The sequence below is a fragment of the Melospiza georgiana genome, chromosome 15 (assembly GCF_028018845.1).
Source record: "Melospiza georgiana isolate bMelGeo1 chromosome 15, bMelGeo1.pri, whole genome shotgun sequence".
Lineage (NCBI taxonomy): Eukaryota > Metazoa > Chordata > Aves > Passeriformes > Passerellidae > Melospiza > Melospiza georgiana.
The window spans coordinates 15539801-15555841 of NC_080444.1; the positions used below are offsets into that span (position 1 = coordinate 15539801).

Here is a 16041-nt window from a genome sequence, read left to right on the forward strand (position 1 = left end):
AGAAACATCCGTTGCCTCCTTCCTGCAGTGATTTTATCCCGTTACCTGTCTGGCTGCGGTGACATCATGTGTGTTCTTGGCACGCTCAGCTCTTTTCCCCACAGGTGTATCTCACTGCAGGCAGGATTCCCTCTGCTTCCTCACACTGTGCTGTCCTGTGTGACAGCTCAGGGCTCCCTGCCCCTGCCCTGACGCCACAGAGCAGGAGGGGATCCAGCCTGCAGTGCCTGGCAAGGGAGGGGAGGCCTGGAGCCGTCTGCAGCCCCAGGCAGGAGGGATTTGCTGCCTCAGCAAAGGCAGACAGTGCATTGTCTGTGCTCTCCCTGGGCAGAGCCTGCTGAAGGAAACCCTGCCTGGATGGGTCTGGATCCCCTGTGTGAAAAATGCATGTATTTTATGCTTGGCATTCCCAAATATTAAAATGAATTTTATATGTGTTGTGTTAGAAAGTAATGCTGTGTTAATTCTCTTAAGTACTGTGTTAAATATAGTTTCAGGTTATAAAAATTGTTAAAATAGAAACGATGCTATGTAGGATACTTTTTTTAAAGAAAGGACTGGCAGTGAGATAGCAGCCACAGGACACCTGAATCTTTCAGAGAAAAAGAATTTATTGCCCTCTTATCAGAAGAAACAAACTTCTTCCTGCCTCAAAGGCACTGTTAGGATTCAGAGGAAGAAGTTGATGATGACCAGACGGAATCCTGTGTTTGAATGGAATTTATGCATCATGTATGAGGTGTATGAATATGCCACAGGCTGTTGTTTTTAAGAGTTAATCCTCTGTTAACGTGTGTCCTTTTTCAGGCTTGTGCTGCCCAGAAAATGGTACCCAGACTGTCCATAACTCTTTGCTTTTATTGTCTCATATTATCCTAATTCAAATTGCCCAAATTATTATTACTGTAATTGTATTACTATTTTAATAGCCATTTTATTACTATTAAACTTTTAATGTTTCCAAAACAAGTAATTGGTGTTTTTGCACACCTGCCAAGTGACGCTGACATGTGGTACCCCACCGGACTGGGGAATGGGTCCTGCTGGCAGCTCTGAGGGTCATTTCAAGCCACAAAACACACCCTGATGTCTCAGCTCCATGCAGCAGCTACAGAAGTTCTCAGGCACCAGCAGAGCAGCCTGCCTCACCACAGAGAGCAGCACAGAGCTCTCAGCCCTCCAGCAGCCTGGGGAATCCTCTCTGCACACCATCACACAGCCTCGAGTGCCCTCGGGGATCCCTGCTTGCCATGGGCACTCCCAGCTTGTGCTGAGCACCAGGAGAACAGCCTGGCTGCCAGGAGCCTGCATGTCACCAGGAATGGACTGACAGGAATCGGCTCCTCACACGTCACAGCTCCCCCCACACAGATGGAGAGTGCTGCTGCACATCAGAGGCAGGGCTGGGCACCAGCAGTTTCTGTCCTTGTGGATCTGACACCTCTGCTGGGAGCTGAGCTTGGCTGGGAAATGAGGTGGCCACCCAAGGAGAGACAGCACTCTGCTGGTGATGCTTTACGGGTCTCTTGCAGACCCTTTTCAGGAACAAGGAGAGGCCTCCAACCCCAAATACCAGCTCAGATGCCCTCAAGAGCACAGAGAGCCCCTGCAGGATCTGCTTCCTTCATAGCTGGGACAGCCCTGCACCCCGGGCCATGGACGGTGCTGGAGGGAGGGGACGGGTTTGTTTCCATTTCTGGTGATTTCTGGGGCTGACACACTGTTGGGAACCCAGCACATCAGCAGTTTCTGCCTGCTCCCTAGAAGAGCGTGCAAAGCAGCATCCCTCCTGCTTGTCAGGCAGGGAACCACAGCGTGGGGATGCTGAGGAGATTCCCTGCGATCAGTGGCACAGGTGGGACCTGAACCAAGTCTCAAGCACATTCCCCTTGCCTGCCTTGGTTCCCTCCAGAGCACCAAGCCACACAAACAGCCCTGGCTGCAGGGAGTGAGGAGCACCCTGCCCTGAGAGCAGCCCCCACCCAGAACATCCCCACGCTGGAATGGGCCACAAAGCTCCTTCTCCTGGTCCACGTGATGGAGATCAGAGCAATTCCTGGTCACAGCACACCTCTCCTGGGGCTAACACCAGCATGGGCAGTGCCTCACCCAGTGCAGCCCATCCCTTCTGGCATTGAGGTATTTGGGGAGCTGCAGAATCAGCAGCTGCACCCCAGCCGTGCTGTTCATGCAGGCATGGCCTCAGAGATCCCCTGATCCTTCCCCTCAGTGCCCCACAGCACCTGCAGTGAGGCTCTGGGTGCAAGAGGACCTTTGGGTGGCCCCCTGCCTGCTGCCTCCCATCAGCACCCCAGTTCTTGTATAGAAAAAATCCTAATTCCCATCCAAACCATCCTACATCTACTGCTATATCCTGCTCAGTGTTCAAAACCCTCAAGGCCTTCTCCAGAATCTCAGCTGCATCTGAGCCTCCCAAATCCACCCGAATACCTGACCCCTACTGGGTTTTCCCCTCCTTCCCTGTACCCTGTAATCCTATTTAGGCATCAGCTGGCCTGTGGGTTCTGCAGCATTTTCCAGAACTTGCAGCTGTTGTTGTGCCTGAATGTCCAAGGAACGATGACAGCCACCCTACAAACCACCAGCCATCCAGCCTCTGGTGTCCCCCACACCAGGAGAACCAGCTTAAATCACCACCCTGGGCAGAAAGTACCAGAGAAAAGCAATCCTGGTGCACCCCAGACCTCCACCCCAGCTGCAACCCCATTTCTGACAGCACGGCATCTTCTGGGAGCACTCAAGGTCAGGGCATCACTGGGGGATGGAGCTCATTTGATGTTTGCCCATCAGCAGGGCTGAGTGTTGCTGCTGGAATGGTGATGCACACACTCTGCATGCACACACAGAGTGCCAAGGCAAGCCAGGAGCTGCAGGAAGGACCTGGCAGGGAAACTCCTCCAGCTCCTTCTTGCTGCCTCAGCTCTGCATATTTGGGGATGTATCTGTGGGATTCAGGCTCTCCAGTGCTGTAAGAAAGGGTTTCCAGCTCTTCTCAAAGCTGTCCGTGCCAGGTCCCCCAAGGACAGAAATTTCTGCTTCATTCTGGCCCAGGCAGGCAGTGAGTGTTCCATCACCCCATGAGGACAGTCCCTGATGTTCCCCAGGTCCCACCAGCCTCATCAGGCAGTGAGTGTTCCATCACTCCATGAGAGGAGTCCCTGATGTTCCCCAGGTCCCACCAGCCCAGGCAGGCAGTGAGTGTTCCATCACCCCATGAGAGGAATCCCTGATGTTCCCCAGGTCCCACCAGCCTCATCAGGCAGTGAGTGTTCCATCACTCCATGAGAGGAATCCCTGATGTTCCCCAGGTCCCACCAGCCCAGGCAGGCAGTGAGTGTTCCATCACCCCATGAGAGGAATCCCTGATGTTCCCCAGGTCCCACCAGCCTCATCAGGCAGTGAGTGTTCCATCACCCCATGAGAGGAATCCCTGATGTTCCCCAAGTCCCACCAGCCTACCCAGGCAGCTCCCATGGAGTCCAGGGCTGGGGCTGAGCCAGCCTGGCAGCCAGGATGGGGAGACAGATCCTTCACACAGGGAGAAGGTGGCTGAGACCCCACTGGCAGAGGATGTTCCCAGGGGTGCTGGTGGCTTCAGCTGGACTCCCAGCAGGGCCAGCCTGGCTGAAGGCTGAGAGCAGCCATGGGAGACTCAGCCAAACACAACCACACTCCTTTTCTCCTCTGCACCACAACACATGGAAGGGCAGCTGAAGAAGACTGAAGGAGTGGGAGGGGAGCACCTAGAGGGTGAGGAGCACTCTCTCCTCCCCTTGCAGTTACCACCATCCCATGGACCCCTGTGGAAGATCCAACCCCCAAGCAAGGCATCCTGACCCGTGGCTCCTGCTCCCTGTCACACTCCCAGGGCTAATGAGCGTTTTGCTAATCACACACCCACACAGCTCTGTGTGATGGCAAGGCCACATCCCAGTGCCTCGGGCTGGCAGCAGAGGCTGTGCCTGGTGCTGGTGTCCCCTTGGGCTGTCCCAGGCTGCCCATCCCAACCAGAAGGAGCAGGGTCCAGCAGGGACAGGCTGGGCCAGGGCAGCAGCCAGGGCTCCTGCATTGCTGCCAGCTTTGAGGCAGCCCAGAAATCAGACCTAATTCCTGTCCCTACCCTCCTGCCAAGCCATCTGCCTGCCCTGAGACCACCGAGAGGCTCCTGAGCAGCGTTTGGTCATTACTGAGCCATTAGAGAGAGTGGAGGAGCAGTGATTGATGATAATGAATGCAAATACCTGCCTTCCGACCCCACGCTGGCAGGACCTGCCTAGCTCTGCCACTAAGTAGCACAGTGTGTCCTTCCACAGGCTCTGCAAAGCATTCCCATCCTCCTCAGCCTTTCCACAAGCCATCAGGCACAGCACTGCCCATCTAGACCTGCCCTAGAAAACCATCACATCCAAGATCTGCTTTCCATCAGCCCCGAGGCTCTGCTCTCACCCGCAGATCCTACAGGCTCATTTCCAGCCCCTGAGCCCACTGGGAGGCTTTCCCAGAGCTCTCACCTTCATCAGGAGGGCGAAGGACAGGGACAGAGAGGAAGGGGGCAGCAGGGTGGGAGCTGAGGGCTCTGTCACAAGTGTGACACATCCCTGCTCATCAGGCACGTGTGTCCCACCACAGAGAGGAGCTGTGCACAGAGACAGCAGCAGCCAGCTCTGCCCCAGGAGGTCACCAAAGATGAGGTGTTATTCCTGCAAAACCAGAACACATGCTACAGCCTGCAGGGATGAACTCAGTTGCCCTCCTGAGGCCAGCCCACAGTGACAGGAACACAGGGAGGGAAGGCACGGTCCTGCTGCAGGCATTGGGTGTGGGGCAGGGGGGGACCAGAGAGAGCCACTGTGGCCACCAACTGCAACAAAGGGAACCCAAGGACTGTCCAGGCCAGAGAGAGTTGCTGTGGGCAGAAGAACCTTGTCCCTGAGCTACAACATTCAAGATGCAAACCATGTGCTCCCCTCTAGGACCAGTCTTCTGGGGTACCTTATATTTTCCATCTTCCAGACTGGTCAGGGTCTTATGCAGAGCAGAGCTGGACCATGGGGATTCAACAAGAGCAGTTTTTCCTGCCCATTCAGCCCAGCCTTTGCAGCACACAGCCCAGCCCCAAGCTGCAGCAGCCAAGCTCTTGGAGCACGGTCATTGAGCAGAGAAAGAGCAGCAAGGTGATTCATCTTCCTTTTGATCTCTAGCCTATCTTCGCAGGCTCAGTACTCTAGCCCCAAATTTTGGGCAGTTGGCAGACCTCTCCTGAGGTCTGAGTGCTGGGAGGCGCTGGGGTTCCATTGCTGCACACCCAATTCAGCAGGAAAACAGATGCCAGGCTGCCAGAGTTTGCAGGGAGATGAATTTCCTCCAGAGCCTCCCCTCATTGCACACATCCACTGAGCCCCACAGAGGACAGGACAGGACAGGACAGGACAGGACAGGACAGGACAGGCATCCTCTGCCATCTGTGACCGTGTTCACGGGGTTCCGAGGATGAGGGAAGAGACGAGGATCTGACTCCATGTTTCAGAAAGCTTGATTTATTATTTTATGATATATATTATGTTAAAGCTATACTAAAAAAATAGAAGAAAAGATTTCCTCAGAAGGCTAGCCAAGGATAGAAAAGAAGGAATGATAACAAAGGCTTGTAGCTTCGATAGAGAGTCTGAGCCAGCTGACTGTGATTGGCCATTAATTAGAAACAACTGCATGAGACTAATTACAGATTTACCTGTTGCATTCCGCAGCAGCAGATAACCATTGTTTACATTTTGTTCCTGAGGCTTCTCAGGAGGAAAAATCCTCAGGAAAGGATTTTTCATAAAAGATGTCTGTGACAGCCATCTGCACTAGACAGAGCAGCCCAGAGCACAGAGAGACCTCACTGGGCAGCAGGGCACAGCCTTTGCCTTCAAACAGCACAGTTTGGGCACCACAGGGCGGTGCAGCACTTGGAGAGGGGTGAACTCACATCCTGGCAGCCTCCTCTGAGCAGCAGGGAGGGGCAGGGTGTGCTGACAGCTCTGCTGCCCCCAGCCCAGCTCCCAGCAGCGCCGACAGCACTGACCAGGCTCACACCAGGCTCACACCGGGCACAGGAGCACCAACAGGAGCTGCCAGACAGCCCTGGAGCCCCCGGCTCAGCGGAGGCTCTTCCTCACCTCCCAGCACTTTGTCACCAGGCTCCTCTGCAGTGACAACTCCTCAGACGACCGGAGTCGCCCACGGGCTCGCAGCCTCCCGAGCCTGCTGCCCCCATGATCGGTGTCCTGGAGCTGCTCCTGCCCAAGGGCATCACTCAGCTCCGTGCTTCTCCCTGCACCTGCACCCTCACCTGCCCTGGCCCAGCACAGCTGACCTGCAGGAACCCAGGTGCCGTGCCAGGGCCAGCCCAGCCCTCATTTCCACTCAGCAGCGTCACACATTGACTCGGGAGGGGAGTGGAGATGAGGTGGCTCCAGCAGCAGCATGCAGTGCCCCAAACCTGGCAAAGCAGCAGCTGCTCTGCATAGGAGGCGTGTCACAAGCACCTCTCCAGCCTGCTGGGAGAGGCACCCTCAGCCCAGCAGCACGGCACCAAAACCCATCCCTTGTGGCACTTTGGGGTGTGCCAAGTGAAGGCTCCAGGCCCTGGTGCCCATGGTGCATCTCACACAGCCCAAACGAAGCAGGGAGCTCAGCTGTGGCAGAGCATGGCTCCCTTTTTGCCTGGGCTGCAGTTTATTGCCTCTGTGCTCCCAAGCATGCACCAGTTTCTGATCCAGATCCAAACTCAAGTCAAGGTGTCGCCTGTGATTTAGAAAGGGCGTTCTGCCTCAGGGCCCATCTCTAAGGGCTGTCAGCTGGAGGAGCACAAAGAGCCACCAAGCAGAAGCTGAGGCCTGGGCTGGACATGGAGCAGCCCCAGATAGAGAAATCAGCACTGCTGGGATCACTCAGGAGCTGTTTTAGTCTCGTCTTACTCATGGAGATCCTTGGGGAGATGCTTTATTTAGTCAAACATTTCTGAAAGGGGGACTGAGAAGCTAGCCAGGCTTTGCTCCACACATGGCACATGTCTGGGAGGGGAAAAGCTCTGTTGTGTCAGGCACCACTGAAGTCACTTGGACCTGCAGCATTGGCAGAGCAAAGTTCCAGCTGCCAGTTCCTGGCTGGCTCATCTGGGAGACAAGGAGCTGACCTGGCCACGAGGACCCAGCCAGGTCCTCCAGGTCCACTCCAGACCAAATCCTGTATGAGAGGATTTAAGAGAGCACCCAGAACTGTGCCACCCTTGTGAGAGGTCACAGCTGTCTGCAGCACAGTGACCATTCCCCATCTGCAGGAACTCAAGCCAAGAAGGAAGCAAGTTTTTGCTCTTCTGCAAACCCAAAGAAGTGTGATTTTCTGAAGGTGGTGAGAAACAGCTTCAGACAGCTCTAATTAGCAAGGTGGTGTGTGAGATAATCCAGCTTTACTGCTCTGTGCTCCACAGCTGTCCTGGGATGAAGGCAGAGTACCATCACCAGCGGCTGGAGCCCACCCACATCCCTCCCCTGTGCCTGCCTGCCTTCCAATGATCTGCAGGATAGTGAGGAGGGATATTTTTGCATGAGCTGCTGGTCCAAAGTTGCCAGTGCTATTTCAGGCAGCAACACCTACACTGTAATCCAGAGGGCTGTATTTTCCAGCGGGCACTTCAAAATCCGGCCTCCCTCCTCCCCTCACAGGCCAGCTCCAACCAACCTGGCTCCAGGATAAACAGCTCCCAGCATTATGTGCCCACTGAGGCCAATGCCACAGCCCCAGCACCTTCCTGATTCACGCTGGGACCAAGACACCTTTGAACTAGAAATGAAATAAAATAAATACCTCATCTCACAAGAAGTACCAGCTACAACAACAGGTCCTCTGCCTGCAAATCCTCCCAGGGATCTGCCACCACCAGATTACCTGCCCAGGCTAAGCTAGCTAATCCTACAGGCGAGTGGCAGGCGTTTTCGGTGAGGTGCTTCAGGAGACGTACAAGCTTTAATTAAAGCTGCTTTGCAACTCACTGCATATGGAGGCAGGGAGACATTTGTTCCTCTGTGAAAGAAGAGAGACTGGGCAGGTTAAATCCCCACTCTCCCGTGTGCAAAATATTTGCACATAAATGTTTCACACAGGTAGAGGGGACTCAGGCAGAGTGGGAAGGAGATGCTGACACAAGGCACCCCTAAAGAGCAGGAGGATGAGGGCCACAAGCCCCTTTGTGGATTCAGATCAGGAGTTGTTCCAGTGGGGATAATGCCACCAGCTCCTTCACCAGTGAGAGCCACCACCGTGCCTTGCACCTATTTCCTCCTCCTTGATCTGTGTGTGTAGGCACAAAGGAGATATGAGACCATCCAAAATTAAGGAGCTAGAAGATACAAAGAAAAGAGACAGGAGGAGAAGCAATAACAGGAATCGTTATATAACAGCATGAAAAAAATACCCCAATAATACTCCCAGTGCAAGAGAGGTTTCAAGATGGACAAGTGGGTGGTGAGACCTGCAGGATGCCAGGCCCCAGGAGCAGCTGCTCCCTGTGTGCCAGAGGGATGAAAACCATGGCTGGGCAGAGCTGCAGAGGCTGCACCCTCTGGGGTCTGCAGGTGGGGAAGTTCCAGCCTTCAGAGCCTGCCCAGCAGTGAGATGGCCAAAGTGAGAATCGCCTCCCTGGATCTTGTGTGCCCCTGCTCAGGGGCACACAAGAAGCAGCCCAGCTCAGACCCCACACAGCAGGCACTCAGACTGGCATTCCTGCTCTGTCCCCACACCCCAGGCCAGCCTGCTCTCACCTCAGTCCTCCTGGCTCTGCTCAGAGAGGGTTTGGGTCCTGTGCAGAGTCTCAGCACCCACTTTCTCTCCTCCAAGTGAGATGTGCAAACAGCAGAGGCTGCTCCTTGGAGAGGGACAGGGATGCTCCCATCTCAGGTCTGGTCCTGCATCTCATCCCAGACCTCGGCACGCAGCAAGAGCAGGAGACACACAGCATCTCAGCCAGTGAGAAGGGGATGAATCACTGGAAAACAGACCCAGGCACAGAGCCAAAACAGGGAGAAGATGGTCCTACGAGGCCTCCATCTTTGGGAGTGGGGGGATTGGAGCGATCAGAGCCACAGAGTTCTCCCTTCCTGCTCCAAAGTGACCCCAGCATGTGTCCCCCAGCTCTGTAACATCCCTGACACAGCTGCAGCCCAGCTGTCCCTCAGAGTGCCCCTCACCCCCTGCCAGCTCTGGAGTTCTCATCACCCCCATGAGCAGCAATACCCCTGCACCCTTTTGGATCTCCCCTCCCAGCACAAACCACAGACCAGGAAGGCAAACCATCGGTTCCCAGTTCCCACACCTTCCCAGCAGCTCGGGTGCTACAAATCAGACTTTCCTGCCAGGAAAGTCACCTTCAGAAGTAGGTGTAACCTCCCAGCTGGACCAAGAGCATGAAGTGCTCAGGGAACCACCAGTTCAGCAAGCTGAGGCTCCCATTTCATCTTCATCACCAAACCAAACCACGGCTATGACATTTCCCCACCACCAGCTTTTATTTTTCCTTTGGAATCTGCCATCGAGCTCTGCTGAGACGAGGCTCCCACCAATCTGCAGTGTCCCTCAGCCAGGGAAGCCGAATGAGCCTGTCAGAGCCACACAGAAACAAAAGCATCAGCTCCAAGGAGGTGTCACGACAGAATGACAACCCTTAACTTGTTGTTACATCAGCCCACACATTAACGCTTTGGGCCTGAGCCAGGATGCCACGGAGCAGCCTCATTCCCCTCCAAGCCAAACCCTGCTGCTCAGAGATGCACAGGTTCAGAATCCTTTTTGATTTAAAAAATAAATTAAAAACAATAAAAGTCACATACCTTTTGCTGTGTTTTCCCCTGACAGCGAGACCACAGTCCTGAGAAATTCCCCCATTTACTTTCCTCTCGTCTCTACCACAGCTCTTTCACTAAATCCTCTCTGTCCACGATGGCCCATATACAGATGCACATGAAATTAGTGTCTCCCAAATTAGTTTTCTTGCACACAGTTCTAGCCCATTTTCCTCAACAACATTATTATGATATGCAAGGTTCCACCTTTCTCCCAGGAAACGCAAGCTTCTAAATTTATCTTTTGGATAACTAAAAAAAGAGACAGGTCTGGCTTTCACAATGTGGGGTCAGCAGTCCCAAAAGGCAGAGTATTTGCCCCAGAAACACCAGTTAATACCACAACAACACCCACCACGGAGCAGAACACATATGGTCATTACAGGGCTAAGTATAACTTGACAAAGTACCTTGCTTTTAATGAGGCAAAAGGCCAATTAGCCTGATGAGGATGCAGTGTACTGACATTGAGTGGGTTGCCTGGATTCCCTGGAGCTACACCCTGTGTATCCTCGTAACACAGCAAACACGAGGAATCCAAACCCCTGCTGAGGGCACGGCGCTCAGAGCTCTCCGGGTTAACACCATCCTTCTCCAGATTTTGTGACACAGTATCCAGCATTCAGGCTGGATGAAGGGCCAGCCGTGCATTTTTGTCAGCTCGGATCCAAACCCTGGGAAAATGCAGGCATTGTCCTCGCCCGTTCCCCACCGCCCAGCCCTTCGCAGGTGTTCACCTGCCAGAGGACAGCGAGGAAAACCCAGGAACAAAAGCAGGGACGCTCCGGCGGGCGCTTCCCGCTGAAGTCATTTCATAACCGCGTTTCCAGAGGTGCTGGAAGAACAGCACCAGCCACCGCACGAGAGCCGCGATCGGAGACACCGAAATGCGCGGAGCGAACAAAAGAAAAACCAACTTCCCCCCCGCGAGGCCGTTATTTTGGAAGAAGCAAAACTTCCCGGCTCTTAGGGCGCACCTGGAGCGCTGCCCCTGTCCCAGCCCCGCATCCCGGGCCCGGCCCCTCCGCAGCGGGGAGCGCGCCCGGGGCGGGGGTCGCGGCCGGAGCCACCGGAGCCCCCGCAGGCCGGGAGCTCTCCCGGCAGGGCTAAAACAGCCGAGACCCCCGAGGGGAGAGCACCGGGACCGCGCTCAGAGCGGGGGCTCCTGAACGGCATCACCGGGCGGCCGCGGGCTGCGGGCACTCTCCGCACCGGGCCCGGGGCTGCGCTGCTGGCGCGGGGCCGGCCCGGGGCTGCGGGACCGTGAGCGGGGCGAGCGAGGAGCCCCGGGCCCGGGGGCTGGGGGCAGCGCGGCTGCGGCGGCCGGGCCGCGCGGAGCGCATCGTATCGTATGCATCGCATCGCATCGCATCGCATCGCATCGCATCGCATCGCATCGCCTCTCCCCCGGTGCAGGCGCGGCTCCCGGGGCCCACCGGGGCTGAAGTGGGGAGCCGATCGCCGGGCACCTGTCCCCCGCAGGTCCGAGCGGTGCGGACCTGTCGCCCCGCGGCTGCCCGGGACGCGGGCCAGCGCTCCCCGGCGCCGCTCCGCCATCGCCCCCCGGCGCCGCTCCGCCATCGCCCCCCGCCGCCCCCCGCCGCCGCGGCGCGGCCCGTACCGCAGTCGGCGCAGAGGATCCGCGCCACGTCCCGCTTGAGGTTCTTGCCGCTGGTGTCGAGCGGAGCGAAGGCGGTGCGGAAGACGAGCGGCTCCTCGGTGGGCTCCAGGAAGAAGATGTAGCGGTGGTTGCGCTTCACTTTGAAGCAGGGCGCCTTGGAGCCCACGCTGATGAGCTGCTCCCGCTGCAGCCCCCCGCTGTTGAGGGGCCACAGGTCGAGCACCTTGACCAGGACACCCCCGGCGGGCCCGGCGCCGCGGCTGTCATTGCCGCCGGCGGGGGGGCCCACGGACTGCACCTTGCCCTCCAGCACCACCGCCGCCGTGTACGCCTGGTCCTGCACCGACTTGAGGCTGGGCGAGTAGCAGGCGAGGGAGACGCCGAAGAGCAGCATGGAGAAGCCGGGCGCCGGGTCGCGCCTCATGCCGCCGGCTGCCGCTCGCTGCCCGCCGGCCCTGCGGCGGCGGCCGGGCTGCGGGGCCGGGCTGCGGGGCTGCGGCGCGGCGGGCGCGGCGGGGCGGAGCGGAGCGGCGCGACGCGGGGCGGCACGGCACGGCACGGCACGGCACGGCGCGGGGCGGCACGGCACCGGCACGGAGCGGCACGGCAGGGCACGGCACCGGCACGGCACCGGCACAGGCAGTGGCGCGGCGCGGCGCGGGGAGGAGGCGGGATGCTCCAAAGCCGCCCCTGCCCCCGGGATGCTGACCCCGCACCCCCCCGGAAAGGTGATTCCCTGCCGGGGGACTCCCCACGGGGATGCCCGCTGCGGAGGGGATCCCCACGTCCCTGGGGTCCTCGGGGATGGAGGCAGATCGCGCTCCCTCCGCCCGGCCATGGAGGCGGCCCCTCGGCAGCCCCCCGGCGCTCGCAGAGCCCCCCTTTTCCCCGCAGAGCAAACCAAGGATGCGCTCATTGGGGGCGGCTGCAGGTGACACGGGGGTTCCGCGATGCGCAGGGCTCGGGAGCCGGGGATTCCTCTGTGCCCGATGGTTTTATGGAGCTGGGAGATTTGTGCCCGAGATTCCCTGCACACCTGAAGGAAAAGCATTAACATAGAGACAAACGGAACACGCAGCGGCCGGGGAGACAAAGCCGCCTTTCATGCCCTGTTCCTGCTGCCTCTCGTTAATAAACAAATGCTTTTCCCTGCAGTGGCTTCCAGGAGGAGTCGCTTTAAGCCCCAAAAGGTGCTTGTTTGGGTTTATTTTCGAGGCTGATCCTGAAGCATCTGCGCTCCCAAAGCCTCGCCTGCCCAGGCAGTGCGGGAGGGAGCCGAGATGCTCAGTTAGCAGCAGCAGGGGATTTTGTGGCGCTTGTTGTTGCACCGGATTCCGCGCTGAAGGGGAGCGGCCATAGCCCCATCCCACGGAGGTGACCCGGAGGCGGCAGGGCGATGGCTCTGGGCGCAGACTGCAATGGCCCCAGAGCCCTTAGACCCCCAGGGAAACCCTCCAGCAAACCTCATGAGACGACAAGAGCTGTGTCTTTGAGCCCATCAGTGAGAGCAAAGCAGCACAGATGGCAGGATCGGGATCTGCTTTCCATTTAACGTAGCGCAGCCAGAACCATCAGGAAAAGCGGGAAGGGAGCAGAGCGGCTGTGCCCAGCCCAACCCAGGCGTGGGGCGTCGCCTCTGCCGGTGTTTGCCCGGCTCGGGGCGGCAGGCAGCGCTGTCCCACGGCTGGCACACGGGGCACAGCCCCGCACACGCGCCCGGGGCTCTGCGGCTCCTGCTGCCGGCCCCGAGCGCTGCTCTCCCCTCTCTGGGAGCGCTCTCAGAGCGGCGTTCCCATTGCGGGGCCGCGGTGCACACAGAGGGCTCAGGGACCATTCACTTCCTTGTATTTCCTCCCCTCTAAGCGTGATTTTCTGTGGATTTTTGGTCTCAGATGTTTCTGAAGCCTTTCTCTCTCCTCCTGATTGGTGACCGTGCCCAACTGCAGAGAAATGCAGGGGGAGGTAGAAGGGAGCATAAGTGTTTCCCAGGCAGAGGGAAGAGCAGCATTTTAAATTCAGGAAGCTGCTCAGAGGAGCAGGGAAACCACCTGACTTCTCTCATCTTTTGACATAAATCTCTGTGGAATTTCCCCTCTCCCTATCATTTTGCTCAGACAGCAACTGAGGTTCTGCCTGCAAAGGAAGGAGATACCCGATAGCATAACTCGATCTGGAGCTTGCCTGCTCTGCCCTGGCCCTCAGCAGAAAGGGCACTTTCATGGCCAGGCAGCTGAGTTGCTAATCCTTGTCTGGTTTTGCAGGCTGAAATCTCAGCGAGACCACAGCAGTTCTCTCACTGAGAAATTCAGTGCAAGATACCTGTGAGGCCTCTGGGGTAATTTAGAAAAATTAGGGTTTTCTTTGTCTCTGAGGCATTTTGAAGTCCAGAACACTTAGCCTCAAAAAAAGGCACTGGTCACATCTCCTTTGAGCAGTATTTTTCCTGTTGTTCAGCCTAACTCTGGTTTTCATCACTTGAGACACTTGCTTTTCTCTTATCATTTCAGAAATGCTTTAGGACTAAATCCCTATCCCCCCTTTATGCTGTTCTTCCCATATAAACGGAAAATCATTATTTTCTATAGGTCCTTGGGCATTTTGACATATGAAATAAATAAAGGAAGGTCCTTGGTGCAGTTACCAGAGCAACCTGAACATTGACTTTGAGAGAATGAAGCCAAAATAAACGATTTAAAAAATATTTTCCTTCAGTTGAGGATAACTGCTGGCAGGGACCCGGGAGATCTGTGGTTTCTTTAAAGCCCATCTCTCCCCTCCCTCCTTGCTGTGAAAACCCATCATATTTGCCATCCTGGCAGTGAGATGGAGAATCTGAGCTCAGCCTGGATCCCACCCTGTCTGGATCCCACCAGAGCTCAACAGCACCATCAGAGGTTTTCATTCCTCAGGCAAGTGCTGTGGGGGCTGGTTTCTCTTTTACCTCCTTAAATTCTCTTCCTGCAATTTCCCAGAGATGCCTGAAAACAAAGCACCTCTCAGGTCTCTGCTGGCCTCTGCCAAGGGAGCTGCTGGCACAGAGCCCTGCTTGGTGCACAGGGCAGTGTCCCAGGGTCCCTCCCCTCCTCAGGCAGTCCTGCAGCTCTTCTGCAAGGACTGGCAGCCAGGCTGTCCTTCTTCAGCATCCTCCACAGGTTGCAGATGCTCAGACCCCTCTGTGAAAGCTGAAGATGTGTTCCTGCAAATCCCATGTGGGGTTTTTGGTGTGAGGAGGAACAAAGCAGAGTCACAGAACATGCTGAGCTGGAGGGGGAAGCGTTGACTCCAACACCTGGCTCTGCACAGACACCCCAACAATCCCCCCCTGTGCCTGAGAGCATTATCCAAAGGCTCCTGGAGCTCTGGCAGCCTCAGGGCTGTGCCCATTCCCTGTTCAGTGCCCCCAGCACCCTCTGGGGAGGAACCTTTCCCTGATATCCAACCTAGGACAGGCCCAGCCATTCCCTGTGTTATCCAGCACAGGGATGTGCTATGCTCTTGCCCATTTCAGGCCAGGCTCAGAGCCATTCATGCATTTCCAGGGTGCTCCCCACCTCCCCCAGCCCTTCCCAGCTCTATCCTGGTTCCTGCAGGGAGCCTCAAGCCCTGCTGGTGTGAGGATGGCAAATACAGGAGACACATCCCATACTCCAGCCAAGGGAACCCTGCTTTCCCTCCTATGGGACATTCCTTCCTTGCAACAATCAGGTGTTTCACAAAAGCCCCACAAATGCCAAAAAACCCATTGCAATCAGTTTTTCCCACCTCCATGTCTTCCCTGCCAGGATTTGGGTTGTTCAGTTTGGAGATGTTCATGTGGGGCAGGAGCCAGCCCTACCCCAGGACATTCCAGACTCCTGGCACCAGGGGGACACCATCACAGCCCCAGGTGTGAGAATAGCAGGTGATGAATGATGAACACAGGAATTGTGTGGGAAAAGCAAAGCCCAACACTCAGTCTGAGACTCCAGCCTGGACATTGACTGACCACAGAATCAGAGAATGGCTCAGATTGGAAGAAACCTTAAAAATCATCTACATCTGCCTATCTCCTGTCTGCCAATGTCAACTTCCAGCCCAGGGGAAGGCAGAACTGAGGGTTGTAGGTGTAGGCACCATTTCTCTCCCAGAAACTGGGAGAGAGGCCTGATCCAGCCACCCATCCTTCCCTCTGGGAGAGCATTGACCCACTGTAATCCCATGAGATGCTCAACAATCCCAAAAAAAGTTGAGAACATTTGCTGTAGGGAGAAAAAGCAGGACTTTATTATGATGAAACTCACCCCAAAAAAAACCTTTTATCTCTTGGCACATGGTGATCAAAGGGAAGAAAATCAAAAGCAAAAGCAAGTGGTTTCCTCCACCTGGGAGAGAAGCTGTTGGGGTTGCCTCCAGCCCCTTTGTGACATGTTCACCTCGGCAGTAGGAAGGAAAAAAAAAATCTACTCATCCTTCAAGGAAATGTGTGCCTCTTTTATTTGCTGCCCTCCCCGAGAAACTCATTCACTCCTTGTCCACCCA

The 16041-nt window shown here is 56.3% G+C and overlaps 1 protein-coding gene across 4 annotated transcripts in view; it reads right to left on the reverse strand.

The window, feature by feature from the left end:
- Positions 1-11970, reverse strand: part of NRG2 (neuregulin 2) — a 161062-nt gene extending 149092 nt beyond the window's left edge. For all 4 annotated transcript variants that reach the window (XM_058034544.1, XM_058034543.1, XM_058034546.1 and 1 more), the window contains exon 1: positions 11524-11970. In XM_058034544.1, coding sequence (XP_057890527.1) covers positions 11524-11947 — 424 coding nt within the window. In that variant the 5' untranslated portion in view covers positions 11948-11970. The remainder of the gene's footprint in view (positions 1-11523) is intronic.
- Positions 11971-16041: the final 4071 nt, after the last annotated feature.